Source organism: Gallus gallus, chromosome 1 (genome assembly GCF_016699485.2).
Source record: "Gallus gallus isolate bGalGal1 chromosome 1, bGalGal1.mat.broiler.GRCg7b, whole genome shotgun sequence".
Classification (NCBI taxonomy): Eukaryota; Metazoa; Chordata; class Aves; order Galliformes; family Phasianidae; genus Gallus; species Gallus gallus.
Window position 1 is genome coordinate 14772301 of NC_052532.1, and position 22771 is coordinate 14795071.

The following is a 22771-nucleotide window of genomic DNA, read 5'->3' on the forward strand; positions in this document are numbered from 1 at the left end:
TCCCGTCAAAACTGTTTGATCAAAATACTGAACAGTGACAAAAACTTCAAGGATAAATCACATCTGGATGAGAAGTATAGGAAGCTGTCCTCAGCAGAGTGTTGGTTCAAACAGAACCAATAAAAATACTTCATTTCATTCAATAATGTCTGAAAATAATCAGTCATGACACGACATGGGGTTCATGGCTGACAGTGGCTCCAACTTTCTGCTACATCAAACTGTTACATCAAAACATCTGTTTCTGTAACTTTCTGTTACATCAAACATGAAAAGATGAAAAGATGGCAAAACATGTCATGCCTTCATGCATGAAGCCCAAGGATTACTTACTTTTTGCAACATCAAGACTAGTTGTTTCAGTGCAGTTGTATTTACACTTGCTATCAATAACAATAACAATAGCTATTTTCTTATATTGACTTACAAGTGTTATGCAGCAGACTATTAATTTTCATGCTAAATATTACTGTAGAATGCCCATTTCATCCAAATGAATTTCTCAGTTGACTGCATTTATACGTATTTCACGCTACACTGTCCAGCAATTCTGTCAGGTGTTAAGAAGGCTACAAACCACAAATCCCAAAGTATGCCTCAAAGTAAGTGCTGTAGCAACTCTGAATATCAAGCAAGCTAAAAGGTCCTCTGGAGAAGAACTGGTACTCCCCAGAAACATAAACAGTGAAGAACCATCAGGGCTTGCTCACTCCAGGAGAACATTTTTTCTAGCCTGACTGAATTCAAAAGATTTGAAAGTAAAATTTGGTATTACATGCATGAATACTGAATCATGGTCATCTGAATAACACAAAAATGAAAACAACCTGATGCAGGGCTCTATAGGAGCAAACTGAAAAGTAATCTTGTGCAATTGCCTGTATAAAAGCTGAGAGCACGAACAGAGGTGAATTCACCCTACACACTGGAAGTACTTCAAACAATGAGTCCCAAGGAACAGCACAGTATGTGATAATAAGCTTGCAGCATTGCAGACATTTCCTAGGGCTTAAAATGCTTCTGTGCTCCTGTAAGTACTGATCTTTATGAAATCATGACACTGTCATATTTCATACCTATCATACCTACATTTACAGCTGTCAACAAGCACACAACCAGCCTTACTGCTGAAACAGCAGTAATGCACAAGATAACATTGTATTCCACAGTGTCACTAACACTACTGACACCGTAGAAACAGGCTAAGACAAAGGATGAGAGTTCAACAGAATTACAACAATAATTCCCAACTGTACAAGTAGCTGAGCTTGCTGAATGATGAGAGCTTGAAACCTCTCCCTTCCCCCTTCCGTATACCAATACCTGCTGCTTTGAGGCAACTATCAGCAGAATGAGTCCGTGGTTGGAAAAATTTTCACGCTGGACTCTCAGCCAAAGTAACTGGGATGAGTAAGAGGCAATGGTATCTCTGAGTGCCCTGGCAGAAATGTGGTAAGAACATTCAATAAGTGCAACCCATAATTATTTGACTCGCAACATACATGTTGATCTAGTGGGTGGCAACCCTGCCCACGGCAGCGGGGTTGGAACCAGATGGTCTTTAAGATCCCTTCCAACCCAATCCATTCTATGACTCTATGCTTTAGTAAGACCTCAAGTTAAACAAAGCTGAATAAATCTCCCCAGGTCTTTTGCTTCCAAGTAACCCCAAAACATCAAGTTTTTGTTGTTTGTTTTTTTGTTTTGTTTTGTTTTTGTTTTTTTGTTTTTAAATCACAGAAGCTATTTTTAAGCAGGAAAATGTAACCCTTTCTGAGTTCAGAAAATTCAAAATGACTCCACAAGACAGAGTACAAGATGAAACATTTATAAGCAAACCTCCTCCTACACTTACAGTCTTTCCAGGCAGGTCCTTTCCTTTAGGCATCAGTCCAGCAATACGGTACCTTTCTAGGCCTGAAAAAATTCTGCCTGCAGTATTTGCAGCCACTTAGAAGAGTTCCTTCCTACCCAGCCACAAGCCCAGCTCAACTCATCACTGCTTTCCTCAACCCAGGGCAGCAGTCACCTGCCCTTCTCTTCGGAGGTATCCAGACAGCACCTCAACACAGGCACGTACCATGCCAACAACAGCGTGCAAATGAACAAACTGCAGCCACGGCTCACGCTGAGCCCTCAGTGAACAGGCCCAGGACAAACCTACACCCTCCCCAGCAGGAGGCCAGGCAGCTGGCATCGTGGACATGCTCTCCAGAAACAGAGTAGACCCAGCCAGCTCTTGTACTTAAGCCCACTTCTAAACAAACTAAGATATTACGCAGTGTGAAGATGAGAACAACTTCAGGCAACCCGCAGAGTGAGAAACAGTTGAAGACAGGAGACCAGAAAGAATTCAAAACCTTTTTTTTTTTTTTTTTTTCCCTTTCTCCTTCCAGAGTTCAAAAGAAAAGAAATCAAAAACGTATATTCACTCAGTTGTCCACTCAGGAGCTACACTCAACAAGGCAGGAATGAACATGCAAATTCCACTACAGTCAGAAGAAAATATACCTTCGTTTTTTACTTAAAAGGCAACCTATGTCAAAATGAGAAAAAGACGTGTTTAAAAGATAAATAGTGATATTTTTAGTATTATAATAACAGGTGCTTGGATCAGATGCTCTTTACAGTAGAACTAGGTAAAGATATTGCCTAAATTTATACAACTTACTTAAGCACTTAAATTACAAAAAAATGTCTATATTCTTTCCAGAGGAGGAGTCAAGCGTCCTTTTTTTTTAATCTATTTTATGCCATTGTCTTCAAAATTCAGAAGGGAATAGAACCTTCCCACTGAAAGCAATTGAACACTTCCCCTTAACTTCTAAGATTAACGGCTGGTTTTCTACTTTTGAATAACGAATACAAAAAATTCACCCAAATTTATTCAATGTGAGCCTATTGCATGGTTTAATCCACTGCTAAAAAAGTGACGGTTGCATAAGAATCTGAAAGCTGACAGAGCTGGAGTTGATTCTTTCAATATCTACAGCCAAAACAAATTCCCCAAATGAAGATGCCCTGATATCCTTCTCCTACATTGGGTACGACATCTAAAGTCCCAGCCAAGAACATGGAAAGAGAAGCTGCTTTTCACATATGAAGGTATTCTGACCCTGAAGGGCTGACACGCGGCCACACAATCTGATCTGTATCTCCTGACAAAGATTTTTCTTCTTGCCTTCTTTTGGGGCACTTAAATGCAAAATAAATAAAACAGCCACAACCCGGACATGAAACACTGATTCCTCCCCTTCCTGCCTTCCTCTCCTACTCCGGTTACCTACTAGCCAAAAGCAGCACTCAATATGCAGACAAGTGGAGCCTCATTCCCTTTTCCATCTGGATAATGATAACCTGTACCCTCACACCAATCTAGTGGATGCCTTTGTTTTTTGGCAAGTTAATCACACAATGTTATTATTGACAAATTAGATTTGATGATAACAGATAACACAAACAAGCAGTGGATATTAATCTAGCAATTGGCTTTGTGTTTTAGTTCAGTATAAAGACACAGGTAAGCCTGAGAGACAGGCAAGTCAGATCATAAAGAGAATCCAGAAGAAAATGAAAGGGCAGTTCTTCCCAGGATATTATTATTTCTTTAGTTTGCCTCCTACTCTGCGAAGCAGGTGAGTTAGTGATTAACTGCTGCTGGCACTGTGATATATTAAAGCAATTAAGAAAATGACACACCATTGCGTTAGGAGAAAGAATGAAGGGAATGAATGGTGGCAAATGATGGACATACTAAGGAGGTCAGACAAGCTGGATAAAATTTCAAGATGCGGCTGAATTTAAATGCAACAGTCACCTGATGGGGAGCTGTCACACCTCCTGGAATGTGCTTTGCAATGACAAGGGATCTCCAACTACCAGTGGATACACCTCTCACGATTCACTATCGCAGAGAAAATGTTTAGAACTGGAATGCACAGATCTCTACAGCTGTCTGCTTACACTTCACTGGGAGCAAAAGCATTGATGATACCTTTCAGAGAAGACAGTGAAGCCATGATAAAAAGCAGAAATAAGTATTAGGGGTACCTGTGCAAAATCTGCTGCAAGCCGCATCTTCCCACCTTCACCAAGGGGCCTTATTAGACTGGCATTGCGAATGAAAAGTTCAATTGCTCTTTGTGCCATGGCTTCAGTGTTATCAAAGACAAAGTCAAAGCACTCAAAATGTCTGAAGTAGTCACTCATGACTCTTCCTATAAAACCCTGTAGTTCTTTCATGTACAGAGAACAAGGAACATCTGGTTTTCCTGAGCTGGATAATGATCTGCAAAAAAAGAAGAAAGAAGAAAAGAAATAGGGACAGTTAAATTTATGTTTAAAATACAACCAAAAATGACTGAATTCTTTTTGATTTTTTTCACTACCACATAAAGTCCCGGCATGAATTAGAGAGTACCATTCAGGCTCCAAATGCTGTGTCTAGCTCTTTCTGAAACTGTGGTCAAAAAATATCTCTTCAGCCCTTCCTAGTAAGATGCAGGAAATCATCCCACTCCAACCTGACATACAGAGCCTCCATGAGTTTGGAGCCTAAAGCTCAAATCCAGCCCCTAAACGTAAATATCCCAGCTGCTGATTTACAACTCTAAAAATGGATCAGAAAATGCAAGCACATGTCACAGGGTCACTACTTTCGCCTATCCCAAACCTATTTTCTTAGAATTAGTTTCCTAGATTGCTTCAAACCTTGGATTATAAAGTAAATCTAATTACCATAGAAGCAGCACAGAAGCTAGAAAACACAAAAATAAATCACCTTTCTCTTTCTCTGAAACACAGCCAGGCAACTGAGCTCTTCCAAACTCAGGAACCTGAGCATACAGATGTCTAACAGAACTCAGCCTTTGGCTGCAATCGGTTTATTTACTCAGAGATATTTTACTAGAGGCAGCAAAAGAGAGACAGAGAGGGTAAAATATTGATAGCTTTTGCTTTTGTTAAAAAAGCCAAAAGGAAAACAAAAAACAGCTCTAAAAATACATTTTTTTTCCAGTGAATTTCAAAGACAGAATATAAAGGAGTGATGTTTATTGGCCAGATCTGCATCTGAACGACATCTCATGGTGATGTACATCGGAACAGACATAACAACCAAAACAATGCTCACAAAGGAAGTCTCAAGTACAGTTAGGACTCGAGATACTTGCAGATAAAGAATACTTGAAATGGTAATCTGAAATTTCACAAGAATGTACGCGCTAAACCTGAGCGTTTTTTGAACCATTCCACATTTAGTAATATGTGAAGAATTTTTTCTGTGTAGTTTTGAATCAGAGGTTTTATGCTTTATTTTAAGAAATAAGAGCACTGACATTTCTGGGAACTATCCAGAAAAAAAAAAAAAAAGGCAAAAGAAAAAAAAAAGAAAAAAAAGCAGAAAATCTTTTCAAGAAGAAGAGAGTTTTTTTAAGGACAAAAAGGGCCTGCCTGGTTTTCTTTTCATTGTAAAATGAATTTTACTCAACAGACATGGGGGAAAAAAGTGAAGAAGACATATGCTGCCCCATTAATTTGTTTCAATAGATAGCTGTGTTAATTGACCATAATGCATCACCTACCTTCCCCCTAATAAACACGGGCTCTTGCTCCAAGGACGCTGTAGCAATAACAATTTATTACACATATGGCAGTAACAATTTATTATGCATAGGCAGGATGTCTTACTAAGGCAATAGTAAATTTTAAAAATACTGGTATTTACCCAGAAAAATCTTCCTGGTGCATTGTGATGATAATAGCTTCTACTGAATCTCCTACAGAGTTCAGTAATGGTTGAACAGCACTACCCATTAGATCATGGACTGCCTAAAATAGGATAAGAGAAAGGCAGAAATAAGGAACAGAAGCTACAAGCGTTTGCATTTTGACACCTCAAGAATACCTTGACAAACAGTTTGTTCCAACTGTGGTTTTTTAACTATTCTGTATTAGAAACTGCTAAATAGGAGGACCAAAGCCTAAGACAGCATTTATCTTTTACTGATCTTACCAGTATGGTACATAAAAAAGGCTGTTTACTACTTCTATGTACATAAAGCGTTGCTTCAAAAAGATGCAGAACGATCTGGCATTCCTGGTTTGTAGACACACATTTTGGCATACACACTTGGTTCATTCCCTGAAGATTCCCTGAAGAAGAGCTGCTCATTCCCCCGAGACAGGCAGGCTGCCCTTCATTCCTCTGCACACACCCTCTCCCAGATTAGTGCACAGCAGGATAGATGTGGATAGCTGTCACCCACAGCACCCAGAGGGCCGCACGGCCGTCCACAGTGCCCTTCAGAAAAGCACCAGATAGCATAAAGATCATAATTTTATGTGCCTGCATGGCTGCGTGTCAGGGGTAGCGATAAAGGATTCAGTTGCTGCTGTGTGAATGCTGCAGAGAAAGGCATTTATTTTCACAGTAAGACAACGTCTGGGTTCCAACCATTATGAGAATATTCTTAAATACAAACGTTACTCAAGCTGTGACTTAGTCCATGCAACACTTACGTAGCTGCAGATAGGGCAAAAGATAAATTACAGAATATTTGTGTGTCTTTGGCTAGTATATACCGACACTACATAATGCTTGGGAAAAAGAAGCCACCATTTTACAAGTCACAAACAAAGCAAACCTCAGCCCTCTCCCCAGTGCATTCAATCTTGGGTGTTCAATTACCTTCAAGGCAGTTGTGATCGTTTCCTCAGCAGCTGCTGGGAATGAGTTCTGATTGGTAACAACCTACAAACGTTGAAGTAATCGTTAATAACAAAAGTTAATAAACATTTCAAATGATCAGAAGCCACAACACTTGATTTCATATTAAAACATACTGAGTTATTTTTTGTAATGTGTGCATGATACGTAACTATCAAAAATGTTTTACACAGACAGAATTTTCAGAGCACCGATATCAGTTCTTCACTCTGAAATTCCCTATGGACTCTGCAGTTACTTTGGCAAGGAAATGATTCGAGAGATTTCAATTGAAACAGAGCCGAAGGGTTAAAAGCACCAGAATAAAATTAAGTGGTGTATTCTCCTGCTGTGAACGACAGAATTTATGGAGAACTGTACAAGCAGCTCTACAGCAAACATTTGAAAGAATAGTTATGTTCTTTCTCAGTACTGTAACTTGTATGTAATACTACACGTTGAACAGCTGATTATGTGCAGCTATGGTAATATTCGAACTGAAAGTCAAGGGATGACCCGAGGAATATCCAACTGATTTCCTTACAGTTATGAACATCTATTGAACAGTATTTTTAAGCCAGATAAATACTGAACTCAGGCTGAATCATATCAAACTCCCTCCAACTCTAAGGCACACGAGGTTTATTACTAACTACATCAAAGAAAGCAGACTTAAAAGTTAATCTACCATCTGCTTGCAAAATCCAAGCACATTTTATCAGCTTTTTGGCCATTTCAAACATTCTTTAAACATATCCACAGTCAGGAGTACTCATGATTCTGCTTCCAATCAGGCTAGGATTTAAACATGATTAACTAGAAGTACCATTATATCTGTTTGTATTAATTTACAGAGGCTGTGTAACCACTGATATCACTGAGTCAGTAAACTGGAATTGTTCGTAACTGAGCCAAGTACAAAAAACATTTCCAGGCCAGACTTGGGTCACAGCAGCAATGCACAGAGATGCATGTGAGGTGCTGCTTTGCTTGATTTCACCTTTTTTTTTCTCCTTTTGTATTAGGCCACAAGTGTGAGAAAGCAGGCAAGGTTTTCTTAGAAAGATAAGCTCAGGCAGGGACAGATGCAGGCAAGGGCTATCGGGCTTACCAGCAGAAAGACAGAGCTTTTGTGATAAGAAAAAAAAACTTATAACAATGGCTGTGAGATGTGATTACTCTCTATAAACACATCCTTTCCTCTTCTTTTAATACCGACAATTTAATACTGACATAGCAGTGCTTAGAAGGGCCAACCAAGTCTTGAAAAGCTGTACAGATGTACAGCAAGACACAGTTACCAACCCCAAATACGTCAATATTTGTTAGAGTTCTCACCAGCAAGTAGGGTAATATACATGCAGCACAGCAAAGAAATTTATATTATGGAAAGACAAGGAATATCAAAGGAAGCCCACCTTCAGAACTGCTTGGTGTAGTTTGTATAGTGAATTAACTACAGCCACATTCCTCCTCTGTCCTTCTGTGAGAGGTCCAATCACCTGGCTGGCATCTCCTTGAGTAGACAGCTGCAATGATTGCAGAAATGGTTAGAACAGCATCAACTCTTTAAATGGTCCATCTCCTCTAAATTTTAGTTAACTAAACTTAGATTGTGGCAGAGAGCCATAGTTCATTCTTCAGTCCCAATGTTCTTCCATTGAACTCACCTCGATTCATGTGATTTCCATCTTCATGTAACACAAACTCAGACAAAAGGAACAACAACCAAGAAAGACAGCTGCCTCAGTTTCCAAAACCACAGCATTCAGACCCTTGCAGATACCTACTCCCTGCACATCTTCAATTTTATCATCTAAGAATTTGAAATCACCTGTCCAGGGATGCAGTATCAGCCAGCAGCAGCACAACTGAAAACAGTATATGGGCTTGCATATCTTGCTTTTGTCAGCTATTCAAGCATTTCCCTAAAACCTGCTTTTTTCTAAAAGGTAACTTACAACTGTGTACGTATTAATGATTTGTACTACATAAGTGAGCAGGAAAATAGAACTGCAGGGACCAAAACTGCTACTTTTGTCCTTAAAAAGTTTTACTTACAAATCCTTCAGCAAAAGGGACAAAATTAACTCTTCATTTTTAAACGCTACTGTGTCCTTTTTATTACTGCCACAGAAGTCAAGATTCCAGGATGACGCAAAAACAGCAATTAAATCCAGAACAGTTCTGTAAGGATCCTACAGTGCATATTTATAATTTCAAATAAAATAAATTGTAGCCAGAAATTTTCTTCTGTATAGAAAGCCAATGGAGTACAAAGATCAACAAAAGGCCATGTGAATTTTAGAAGCATATCTCAATATTACAGCAAGAATAGCTATTAAAAGAAAGCTTTACTGGGATATAGCTATCTCACCAGCTGTCTATATTTCAGGATACAAAGTTATTCTCCAGGAAACTCCTGAAGATGCCTACATCCAAAAGTCTCTCAGTAAAAATATACTGGACTCGTTAAACAAGTCGTCAAGAAACTTTCATGAGGTGCATCTTTACCAGCTGTGGGTCCCACAGAAAGCTCTGAAATATCAAATATGTGGTAACAAAAATTGTTCAAGAAGAGGAACAAACACTGCCTGAAGATTTTCAAGGTATGCAAAACTAATTTTTGCTAGAGAAAGCCTATTCCTGTACTTCCAATAGCTTTCATTCAGCATAAACTCAGCCATCAGGCAAATAAAGTTATCTACTGTTTGCCAGCACTGCTAATAATGGAAGTTATAGACAAGTTCTCGCAAGCACACATGAACACAGATTTATTCACAACACCAGAGTGACAGTATCAGTTCATTCAAATTTCTTCAAATTTAGGAATTATTTAAGGATAAACAGGTTTCTGAGGCCTTTGCAGGGGCAGAAGTCTTTTCTAACACATCTCTAATTGTTTGACATCAGAACGCATCTTTTGACTAGCTGATAAATAAATCATTTCAGCAGCTCCCTGCCTTCCTGATGAGATCAGCCATGTAAGCTATGTACAATTCTGTTTGCCTCCTACTATTTCAATTTGACAGACCTGACTGGTTTTAAGAATTCTGCTTCTCACACTCACAGCTTCCCAGATTAATAACAAAACAGCTGTGCAGAGAAACACAGCACCCTGTCCATGCAGATGGCCACCTCACACACCACACTGACCTTTTCTTACACCTTTCTGAAGCACTGCACAGACTACTCAACTCAACTGTTACTTTGCACATTTACAGCTATTACACATAAAAGGCTCCATTAGGACTGTGGAATTTTACATCCTAGACACCTCAATTTCAGTTCCTTGGATTCTATTGCAAATGTCTCACAAGTTCTCTTTCTTAACTCATTATGAAATCATTAAACTGTGTAAGTTCTGCTGGTAAAAAAGACTCAACTGGTAAATAAAAATGATAACAAGTGCAAACATAAGCCTTCTGCAGAACAAGGAACTCTTGCATCAGCACTGGAGCACAACAGATTCATAGGCAAAATCAAAAAAAGCCTTAAAAGCAACCGATCCTTCTAAAATTATTTACAGTATTAAATTCTCTTCAAATTAATCAGTTTGAACTTTGACAGCGAGATGTGTTGCTCCCTTGTGTATCAAAATAAAATCACTGGTCTGGAAAACACAACTCTGGGAAGCAGCAGTAGGCACTGGGCAGCCCAGGGCTCCCTGGGATGACTTCCCACAAGGTATGCCATGGAAATCACTCCTTCCAGCTACAGCTACAGCAGAATTTCATGTGATCCTTCCCTTCTCTTGCTGTAACCCCAATGATTATGATTGGGTCCAGAGGAGGGCCGCTAAGATGATCAGAGGGCTGGAGCACCTCTCCTATGAGGAAAGGTTGAGAGAACTGGGCTTGCTCAGCTTGGAGAAGTGAAGGCTCCGGGGAGACCTCATTGTGGCCTTCCAGTACTTGAAGGGAGTGTACAAACAGGAAGGGGAGCAGCTGTTTACAAGTGTGGATAGTGACAGGACAAGGGGGAATGGTTTTAAATTGGAACAGGGGAGGCTTAGTTTGGATATTAGGAAGAAGTTTTTCACACAGAGGGTGGTGACACACTGGAACAGGTTGCCCAAGGAGGCTGTGGATGCCCCATCCCTGGAGGCATTCAAGGCCAGGCTGGATGTGGCTCTGGGCAGCCTGGTCTGCTGGTTGGCAACCCTGCACATAGCAGGGGGGGTTGAAACTGGATGATCGTTGTGGTCCTTTTCAACCCAGGCCATTCTATGATTCTATGATTCTATGATTTCTATGGTCTTGCCTTAAAAAGGTTTTGTCTTGAGGTCTACCCAACAGTTCATGTATATACGCTTCACCAATGGCATATATTTGGATTTCAGGTATTTTATCAGTGTATCCAGGTAGGAAAATACTATCATTGTGTCTCCTCAGTCCCAACAAACTGTGCTTGTGGCCCATTTATGTTAGACACAAATCATCCCCGCTTTCTTTTCCATCACACTTGGTTTTACCAATGAATCAGAGTCATCATTCTCATTTATATAGTAAGAACTCCTGAAGTGCTGTGCTGCATGTAGCTTGTGCACTTTAGCACAGTGGTAATGTAACTCTTCCTCTGTTATCTGTCTGTTGGGAATTGCACTGTGTAAATAGGTTAAGTCAAATAAGTGTGACTAAGCCACAACCACTTGGCTGTAAGATAGAATTCCTTTTGAAGAGAGCAGTAGAGACAGCATTTGTTTCCTTCTTAATCACTTATATTTATCCAGAATTTCAGAATGCCAGAAGGGTGAATTTATGCTAAACAGTAATTGGGAGGTGGTTCCTTCATCCCAAATCAGAGTTTATCTGGGGTAAGCAACAGCTAAGAGACAGTGTTGGGCTGGAAGATCAGATCCCATCTCTGGGGAACAACTGCCCCGGGAGCCAGGCTGGCTCGAGTCTGCTACCTGAAAACAAACTGAAAGGAACTATGCAGAGGCTGGACCTAAATGTGTAGCAACAAGGATTGCAACTGTTCCACTTTTCTGTATCTGTCTTTAAACATAGCAATAGATTTATTATTCTCACTTCGGCTGAGTGAACTGATTTCACTTTCACCTTTAAATGTGTTTACAACAATTTTGTGGGCATTAGCAGAGCACAGGTGCTCTACACCCCAGCAAGTGGCAATTCTAGAGCAGGTAACACATCAGTATTGGCTCCCTTTGCTAGCATGAAATACCAGCACAGTGGCAATATTAGATGCTAGGGAGAGAGACAGGTCCCAGCCGGCAAACACAGCGAGGGCTTTTGCTCCGTGCATCACAAGGGCTGTGTCTTGCAGCACACTCAAGAACGTGAAAATGAGTTGCTGTTCTGCTGGGCATTTCAAGAAACCTCAAAGGATAACCGTTAGACTAAAATGAGAATGGAACACTGGAGGCATTGCCCTTTTGACATTCTCTAAGGCAGGAGGTTGAAATTTGCACAGTGTAGCAGCTGGAAGAAGGAGGTAAGAAAACTTTCTTTTAAAAATTCAATTCAACATAATCTGAGGACCAACAGTTTGGGTGATTTTTCATGAGAGGCAGATTTGGCTACATTTTAGAGAAATTAGTTGGAAGGACCTCATCAAAATATGTTGCAAGAGAAAGGCAGAAACCATTTGAGCAGAGTAAGGACTCAAACGTGATGGTGGAAGCCATAAACTCGGTACCAGACTGAATGAAGGAGTGGGGTTCTGTGTTCAGAACCAGCTTGTGTCCAACAGCACAGACCCACAGCACTTCATTACTTAAAGCTTATGGATTAACATTTGGAAAAACACTTAAAGATAGGCCTTAGGGATACTTCTACCTAAAAATACTTTAAAGTGCACAAAATAAAGACTTCAGTCTGAAAATGCTTGCAGAAAAAACTGCAGTATAACTGAAGGATAATTTATGCTTTTATATCCTAACTTATAAACCATAATGTCTATCTTGAGATATGAATGAAGAGTCTTCTCAGCTGACTTTATATATCTACAGCCAAAATGGTCATTCATAGATCCCTTTGAAACTAACAGCATAAAACAGACCCTGCTAGGGCATGGTCAATTTCATCCTAACATGTAAGCTTAAGATATACCGGGCTTCCCCTCACCATTGATTATGAAGGCAATCCAGATCTGGTTTCAATGTCTATAAGTGTCTTCATTATAGGCAACTAAGTTACGGGAAGTGAATCTTCCCTCCTATTTTCTTGATGACCGACTGAGATGTTCATTTTTAGTGAACTTAGAAATGAAACTTGGGAAACTGAAATACAGAACGAGAAGTAATGTGAACTAAGTTTGCTTCCTGTTACGGGTAACCTTTATAAACTCAGCTCACCATAAAACCCTTGTGACAGTAGTGTTGTTCAAGTTGTACGCAGCTCTGCATGAAAAAATGTTTGGTAACATAGGCACACCTGCTAATACTGCATCTGAATACATTCCTCTTTGTGGGTGCTGAAGAATTGAGATAGGCAGTATGTGGAAGTTCCTGCTAAAGTGAACTGCAACTCTAAAGAAATGCTTGCCCAGACCCTACTGTCAGGCTGCATCTCAGCTAAGCTTCTGCCTTTTGTTTCGTTCCCCTCAGGCACTTCATTTTTAACAGGGTTTCTGAAGGAAATAAAGCTGAGTAGTGCAAGGTCTGACCAGATCCAGCAATATGCAAATGAAATAGCTGATAAATTTATTGAGTAGTTTACTGAACCCAAAATGACACTTGCAGAAGCTGATACACAAAAAATGTGCCACAAGGAGGAACAAGCCAGCTGAAGGCCATCTGATTTGCTTCAGCCTCACATGGCAGAGAACTGTAAGCCATAACTTGGCACTGTGCTCTGATCTAATTCAGAATCACGCAAAGCATTTTATTTTAGTTTGCATCCTTCACTAATATGAACCACTAACATGATTGCCCTGCCTCCAGATTGCAGGTGGGAATCTAGAGCAACAACAGAGATGCACATGTACTGCCTAGGAAGAGATATTTAATTTGACAGCATGGATTTGATTTCACGTTAAGATGAGTGCTGTGACTTCTTCGGGGTAAATTCTTGTTTTCACCACGAATCGTAGAATCACAGAATGGATTGGGTTGGAATGTTCCAACCTACTGATGCATCTTTTCCTGTCATCTGTTTTCGACTGGAGGTGCCTAACCTCCCTTCTTGCAACAGGTGGCAGCTCAGAAGAGACGCTGATTTGCTGATTTGTTCTGCTACCATTCCCTTCACAGATTACACATTTTGTGAAACAGCTCAGTTTTACACTAAGTAACTATGATCTTGTGCGCATCCTTCATGACAGCTTTAGAAAACTCCATTTATTTAATTTCTCTGTTCTAAAACAGCCTCAGCAAACCCACTCTTTAAAGAGCAGGAAACAACATTGTAATTTAGGAGTACCGAAAAGATCTTAAATCAAAATAAGACTAAAGCAGTGCCTCTCAACAACGCGTTTGATATAACTCTAGGATCATGAGACTAATATGTTTTGATAGCACAAATTGAACTCCAATTGTCAAGCTGACATTTTCGAGACTAAATACATTCCTAATAGAGGCAGCTGATGTGGCCATACCTCTGGCAGAAAGCAATCAATCCATCTGGTACTTGGCCTCCTGCCTGATCATAACAACTTATTATAAAACACAGAATCCATTTACAGAGTCTCTGAGTCAATAGGGCTCGGCCCTGGGATTTCTCCCATAAGCTACAAATAATTGGGATGATTTACTATTTAGTTTAATGTTCCCCATATGGCTGAAGGAGCCTTTTACAATTTACTTTCCACCTAAGTAAAACTAAAGATTAACAGAATCAGTTTGCTGCTTTTTGTAAAAATATGACACAGTTTAACAGCAAAATACATACCAATCTGAACTCCACTAGCTATGCCAGCTAATGTATTAGTACACGGAGAAAAATTAGAGACATAATTTAGAGGTTGGAAGTGTATGATATGAATGAATTGAGGGTATGTGAGGTCCTTGATAAATGAGGATAAATTATAATGAATGCCCTGCTTTAGAAATAACCAATTAAAATTTAATAATAAATCATAAATAAGAATTAAATTTCTTGAAATGACTTCTGGTTTTTCAAAGATTGAATATTTCAAGACATGAAGGGGGAAAATCATCTGTGAATTCAGGCAAAAATGTAAAATACACATAAAACCATTTCTATTGCACCCTCAGGACATTCTTGTAGCTCCCAGCATTTCTTTTTTTATTTTTATTTTTTGTTTTGTTTCTTCAGAAATATGGACATTTTACATTTGAGGAATATAGAAAAGAAGCTCTTTGGTGAAGGCATTCAAAATCTTCCGCAATAACCATTTTGGGAAGAAATGCGTGAAACTAACATGAGAGGGACAGTTAAGTCCTTAAGTCCTTGACCCAAGAAAAATGACCCACCACCATGCTCCCACTAAACTTGCTAGAACAACAGTAACCATCAGACTGTTCCCTAAGGGATATATTTTTTTTCCCTTCTTTTCTAATATTCTCAGAAGCAGAAGAAATTGAAAGAAAGCAGCAAATGGTCTTTCTGTAACAGAAATGACAGGGTTTATCTCCATGTTTTGAATCACAAGAGACAAAGAACAATGGACAAAATCATCAAAAGTGACTTCATGGTCCTTCAAAAATGAGATGCCTTAAAACAACTTCACTCTCCAAAAGCAGCTGGCACTCATTCACCTAAAAACAGTTTGTTTAAGGAATCTCAACGAATCCTAAACCGAAAGCCCTTGCAATCATTTGCCAACTGAAAATCACCCTCCTTGCATTTGACATTTTTTCAAGACTCCACTTTACCCAACTGCCTAACTCAGATCTCCAGAGGATTTCAGAGACAATGTGTGTTGGTCCTAATATCTCTGACTGTTACAGTTTACTAAATTTTCCACGCTTGCCAGAATAATGACTGAATGATTAATCACATTTTATGTCATCACAATAGTTGCTGGTCCTAACAAAGTGGACTGCTGAGAATGTACCTCCAGATGAGAAAAGCATCCATCTATCTGCAAGACACACAAAATCAGGAGGTCCAACATCACAGGGTTCGTGTATACATAAAAAGTATAATCAATTTATTTAATTGCCATCTGCCATTTTATGTATCCAGTCCACACATTAGCTGAGATTCTAATAATTCTACACTGTGGAAATTTACAAAGGAGCTTAACATTGTCAAGCTCTAATTAGAGTTGCTCCATAATTATAAAATACGAAATACATTACAATGTTAACATACTTTGAACTATTGCCAATCAATTGCCAAATAATAGAATTAACTTGGCAGGAGATGACTTAGAGCACAGTATAACAAAACGCAGTAAGAACTGTGCAGTCTTGCTCTTCTTCTACCTGTGAACGAAACTGCACGCTAGATTTAAAGAAGTCTTCTAGCCTCCTTCCCAGCAAGATAAAATGAAGCACATAGTACTCTCAAAACCAGCCTTTTATGCTTGGATGATTTTCTCTGGAGTTTAGCCAGTATCACTTAACATCACACATTTGTTATGTGAGTCACGATCTAACCAGCAAAAGACAACAGGAGAATGAAGAAAATGTTTCATGAAGTTATTTTTTAATGCAACCCTCTCCTCTAGATTTTTAATTCAGTTTTTTAAAGTTTAAATGTTCGGTTAGTTTTTTTTAAGTGACTTATCAGCCAGCTACTTCTAAATATTTTCTGGCCATTATAAGTAGCTTCATAATGAATGCGAACCTCCTTAGAAAACTCTTCTGATCTTGCCATTAAAACAAAGGAGATCCTTAGCTGACCTCTAGCCATTTTCAGATTAGACACACTGTCAGATCTTGGTTTTGTTATTTTACTGTGAAATAGTAATCTTTTCTAAAATTATTTTAGTATATAATAGCCTCCTACATATTCTATTTAAATACCTATTAATGAATTCCTTTAATGTGCCTAATACTGAATTCATATTTTATGTTCTCTCTTTTAGATAGTACAGTTCCAAGTTTTTCAATGACAGTAACACTGTGTCTTCAAGGTACTGTGTGTAAAACAATTAATACACATATTGCAAAAAGAAGTGGGGAAAACTTCATCTTTTACATTACTTACACCAACTGACCTGTTATTTACAGAAAACCTTTCCCAAAGTGTCATTTCACTATTGCTTTTGACTACTTGTGAGTTCATTACATTTCATACTTCCTCCCGAAGTTCACAATATTCGACACTTAGACAGGAGGACTAGATACATTTCCCTGGAACTGTCAGACAAATCTCATTGTTAGAACATGTCCTGAATAGTGCTTCACCCTCAGAAGAAAACTCACAATTCGATGTAACACTACCTAATATAAGATGTAGATTAATTTTCGTAAGGACACGTTAAAAAAATGACCATCAGAAATTTACCATACGCCGTTACAGTGAGAACTCATCATGCTTTTCAATTCAGAACCATCACAGGTCTCATAAATTTGATGGAGATTAAAGGTGGTGAAAAATTTGTAGCATATGAGCAGTATCTTCACTTCACTGGAAGAATTTGATTCCAAGAAGTGTCTGCTCTCTCCATCTCGTCCCTGTTCTCCCTTACTTCATTGAATTATTCAGCTAGCTAAATTTAGCTGTATCAGACTGGAGTTGGGGGGGAGGGGGCTGGGAAGTAAAGATACCTAAACCTCATAGTTAGGGCAGTAAACAGAGAAGTAGCTCACATCAACTATAAGATTTCTTCTTAGTATAACACATTTAATTCAGAGACTTTGTTCAAATTAAATGAGCAAAACAATTATTTTATTTGCTTGGTATGAGGCACATTTCCCTTCAGGAATACATATCTCAGTAGAGTCAGCCCAAGAAGTGCTTTCCTCCATAAATGAGGTTCTAATCCTTTCCATTTCCCCAAGAAGAAAGAAGAATTATAGCCCTCCTACATCAACATCTTTCCTTCTTGCAAGGTGTTACGGATATTTTTACCTTTGACTAGGCAGACAACGGAGAACTTTTTTAGTCTAGCCCCTTTCCACCTTTTTGTAGTCAAACACTAAGTACAGACAGAGAGATCCAGAAAAAAAACCCTGTCTCCATGATTACTAAGAAAAGACTATGGTCCAGTCCTTCCCATTCAACTGTTTATCTTTGCATTTCAGTTTTTAAACCACATCCCGTATTTCTGCGTTTCTCAACAACTTCAACGATTGCAGCTCCAAAATAGTCTCTGGATCCTTAAGATACACCTTAGCCTTTTTGATTCTGGAAAAAAAATAAGCCATTCATATTGCTTATAATCTAAATAACCCACTGAAAACAGCTTATGTAAATCTTCATTTCCCCAATCAAACATGACAGACACTTTCTCTCTGACAAATGACATTATGAAAATTCCGTGTAAATATGCTGTCTCTTTCTCAGTTCAGAGTTTAAGCTGAATTAAGTGCTGTTTCTCTATTCCACCTGGCCTTCTAGCAATTTCTTTCCCCATCCTCTTTATTGCAACAAGGTTTACAAACTAAGGAGAAACATTAATAAATTAGAGATTGTTTTTTAAAAGTATAAGCACAGAGCAGAGCACACTTCATTGTAATCACAGGAAGAAATTCTCAGGAAGATCTGTGAAGCCACTGCATGACAGAATTCAGCTTTCAGAACTTCAACACCAAAGACAAACTGCAGCCTATTTTATATTGACTACCATATATCAAATGCACCATCAACCCACAAAGAAAGAAATCAAGGAACAGACTGATCTGTGACAATATCACAAAGTTATGATGATGAGAGGGATGTGCAGAAAGATGCCATCTATTTTAAATGTCAGTAATTACAAACTAGTTTACAAACATACTTCAAAGAAATGACCGGCTTTGTCACAGTAAATTTGAAAGAAAGGAATTTTCTAGAGCAGTGTAAGAAGAACGCAGACGGTTTTCTCACAATCTGCCTCTGCAAACTCAAAAAAACCCACCCAATTCCAACCCATTCTAAATAGCTAGCTAGTGGATCAGAGATATTTGAAGGGGAGATATCAGTGTTGAATATTCAGTAAATGTGCAGAATTGAAAATATCATTAGAGGTAACAGTACGAGATTAAGTTGCTGAAGCAGCATTAAAGAACAGTACAGTAGCTGAGGATGTAAGTAAAGCAGAATTGGGAATCTTGCACCTGCAAATGACAAGTTCAAATATAAACTGTGTTGAAGGACAGTGAGAACTAAATCGCTTGGCTCAGTTTCAGTCTTAGTGGAAAGTAGGTATTTATTAAAATGTTTGTAACGTATCACAGACTTTCAATCTCTCACAGTGAGAGTGGTGAGGCACTGGAACAGGTTGCCCAGAGAGGTGATGGATGCCCCGTTCCTGGAGACCTACAATGCAAGGTTGGATCAGGCTCTGGACAACATGATCTAGCTGTATTGTCCCTGTTCATTGCAGGGGAGTTGGACTAGATGACCTTTAAAGGTCCATTCCAGTTCTAAGGATTCTTTGATTCTATGAATCCTACCTGAAGCCTCAGGAAGAAAGTCTCTTCTGAGAGAAGAGAAATTCAACTTTAAAATGATCCCTACAGAGTAGAGAGAGAACACAGTGATGGGATAATGCACTGAGCCATACAAATTTTGTGGGTAATACTAAAAATAATTTAAGAACAACTGCAGCAAAGCTGACTTTTCATTATATATATTTTGATGCTAATCTTATGTAATTCGTTTGGTGCTGATCAGCATGACAAAGATCAGTGCTCTAAAAATATCTGAGCATGACAGACAGATGGATGCTCCTCAGCCTATATATCAATCCATTACATTCACTAAAAATAGGATACTAAATTACAGAAGACACTGGTTGCACTGGCACACAGGAAGGTGTTATCTCAGCTGGTTCAAAGAAAGATTTGGCTACGAAAAGAAACTGGTGAACTCCTGAACACTGAAAAGACCTAACAACCAAGAGCTTCCTAGCACACAGCCAGCAATACGTGGAGCTGCAAACCAGCCACACCACCACTGACAAGTGCTCTTTTCAAGGGCTAAAAATCTGGTACAAACAGCAAATGCTATATGAAAATCAGTCACGTACAGCTGACAAGCATCACCGACAGAAAAACATGTTTAGGAAAGAATATCTTTTGAAGCTCTGGAGTTTTAAGAAAATCTTAAGACCAGAAATGTTCCTAAAGAATAAATCAGCATCTCCCAACTTTTGCCTCGGAGATTTATTTACATCTGAAGTATGAAAGCATGAATTCCAGATGCAAGTAAAAATTACCCCAATCTGTCAGCATTTTAAGCTTCCTCTTGAACAGATTTCGCATGCCGCTCTCTTTCGATCTCATTCACATCTTGGCTACATCCACAGCAATAAATTAAACAGCATCAGGAAAGGTTCCTGGACTGTGCACACGATCATCTCCACTGCTAAAGTGCCGGGACAGTCCTTAACAAGTGTTTGGCCTGAGAAGTGACTGTTCTCCCAGCTGATCTCCAGAGATGGAGCACGGCTTCACATTGCAGAGATTATCCCCAGAAGGGCCGTGGCAGACAGCCACTGTGTTTGGAGGAGAGCCCTCACCAGCCCCGAGGCAGGCTGCTCTCTGCCAGCTGGCCTCAGGGCCCAGGCACATCCCATTCGCTGGGATAGATATCACTATTCCATCCCATGATCCCATGTCAGGGACTTAGGAAGCTCACAGCTGGGAGAGCAAAGTAGGTCCTGAGTGTCAGTCAGAAGTCTTCGCTAACCTTGGATTCTTGACAGAGAGGCAGATATTAGCATAAACATCAGAATAACAGCGTGGAACAATTTAATACACAGCCTTTCTGTAGCAAAAGCAGACACGTTTTGCTGATCTTTGAAGTAAGGCCAACACTAATCAGAACAAGCCTCAATGATATAAATTTGCCTTCAAACAGATGAGACCAAGCTCTTTTACTTACATTCACTGTTCTGAGGTCAGTCAGATGCATTTCTTTCCACACCTATACTCTGTGGGGACAAGCAGTGAGTGATTGGGTATATCAGCATTCTACCCTGAAGGAGGGGTCGAAATGACAACAAATTGTTACATTTTTTGTGTTTCTCATCCTCTCTATTGGTATTTTCTTTCTTAAACAACAATGCAGTAAGAACACCTGTGATCAAAAACGCTACTCATAATTATGATGGATAATAATACTTTCTACTAACAGAGTTCCAATTACAATCTTTAGCACCAGTTAATTGAAAGGGAGATCTCAGTAAACACTCAGAACAGATAAAGTTTAGATATAATGTCTGTTAGTTTTACTCATAGAATTTTTGTGTCGGAGTTGATTCACATTTAAACATTAGTCCAAACAAATATTTTTAAAACACGTGAACAAACAATGCAAGGCTAATTCAAGGTTTCCCGGTTACTTCCCAAGAATCCTTTTGTACTACCATATTACTGCTCGTATTACTGCTCTAGTACTCTGCCACTGGTGCACATTCTAAAACCACATATAACATTACGTAACTCAGATATTTACTTAAGTAAATGTAAATGAATCTCCATATACTACTGAGATCCCAAATAGTGAGAAACAGCCTGCCCACTCTTTATCACATATATCAGCTGATGCTGACTTTTCTCTGAAAACAAGCCAGAATTTCAATGCCTAGTTCTCCAAAGAAAAATCCAGACAAATACACTTGTGTACCAAGTGTGCGGTAGTTCGTTGCCTCTGGGATCACAATGTCAAGTTCTTTCTTTGCCTTTTGGCATGTTCACTACCAGAGGTTTTGAATACATGAATCAATGTCCTGCCTTTGAAAATACGTAACAATTTGAACTTCAGTGTGGGGACTTTACTTTCTGAGACACGTCTTCCCTTTAATCTCTGAATTCACTTCTATTCCTGGGTCTTCAGCATTTTTCCTCTGAAATGTGTAAAATACATCAAATACCATTTTAAGTTTTCGTAAGCAGCTCAGGAGAAGAATTCTTTGAAATAACAGGAAGGACTGTAGATTCTCTTCCCTACAGCTGAGAAATATTCAGGTAGCTTACACTAGGCAAACCTGTTAATCAGAAAATCCCACACTCACTGCCCAGGGTAAAATCCTGATCAGATGCCAAACAACTACCGCAAGCTGTGGACAAAGGATAGATCTGTAGCTCTCCCAGAGCACTGAGCACAGTCTGTAGTTTGGGCCTCCACATCATTCATCAACTTTGTAAGATACATGATACACGTCCAACCATATTTAGTTAAGAGAATTTAAAAAAAATGTTCAAATTCTCTATTTCTTTCCTCCCTCATTACACCCACTCTCCTTTTCCATCTTTTGAGTGCTTCCTCTTTATAATTGCTTACAAGTCTGACAGTGGGTAAGATCTCCATTAAGTCATCTGCCTGCAGCCTCTTGCCTCTTGGAAAGATCCCTTTTCTAGACAATCTGTTAAAATTTATAATTCCATAAAATACAAATATTCCATATTTAGGAACTTTCTCCAATTACAGGAAATCACAGCTCCCACTGACTATCTACCCTAGCCATAGGATAAATCTGCCTAGTGTAGTATGATCTCACATACTTTGTCTGTAAACAACCAGACATGATCTCGCCCTGTTTGCACTCCAAGGTGAATGAGAAAGTTGTGCTCAGCCTGAGCTGGTCGCCCTGGCTTGTAGTGAAGCTGGAACATGCCTTGCTGTCCTGGGAGCACAGCAGAGTGAGCTAGTGAATGCCTAAACCAGGTAAGCACACCACTACATGCAAAACTGATTTTTAAGATGGTTTGATCCTCCAAATGTTGCTAGCATAATCACTCCCACTTGCTACAAAAAGTGAGTGGGCAACCTGATTTTTACAATTCTGCCTCTGACAATTGCCCTTTTTGTTTTTGTTTAATGGTCAAAAGACACCAGCCCGCTTGTCTCTGGCACTTAAGCCTTATGGTAGTAGGTGGCAGGGCAACCTCCACAACACAGATAAGAAGGACTGCTGTGGGACTCTGACTACAATTACTAAAGACAGCCTGACAGGATGGCTGTAACTCAGGGGAACAAACCACTAAGCCTTCAAGTTCAAGCATCTCTAAACAACTGCATTGTCATGCTCACAGCACAA

At 39.3% G+C, this 22771-nt stretch overlaps 1 protein-coding gene across 1 annotated transcript in view; it reads right to left on the minus strand.

Annotated features, from left to right (window-relative positions):
• The window catches only part of COG5 (component of oligomeric golgi complex 5), a 184111-nt gene that overhangs the window by 16611 nt on the left and 144729 nt on the right, over positions 1-22771 (minus strand). The window contains exons 15-18 of the mRNA NM_001199445.6: positions 8125-8235; positions 6689-6751; positions 5726-5829; positions 4051-4288 (exon numbers count right to left, since the gene is read on the minus strand). Of these exons, the coding sequence (NP_001186374.1) occupies positions 4051-4288; positions 5726-5829; positions 6689-6751; positions 8125-8235 (516 nt within the window). The remainder of the gene's footprint in view (positions 1-4050; positions 4289-5725; positions 5830-6688; positions 6752-8124; positions 8236-22771) is intronic.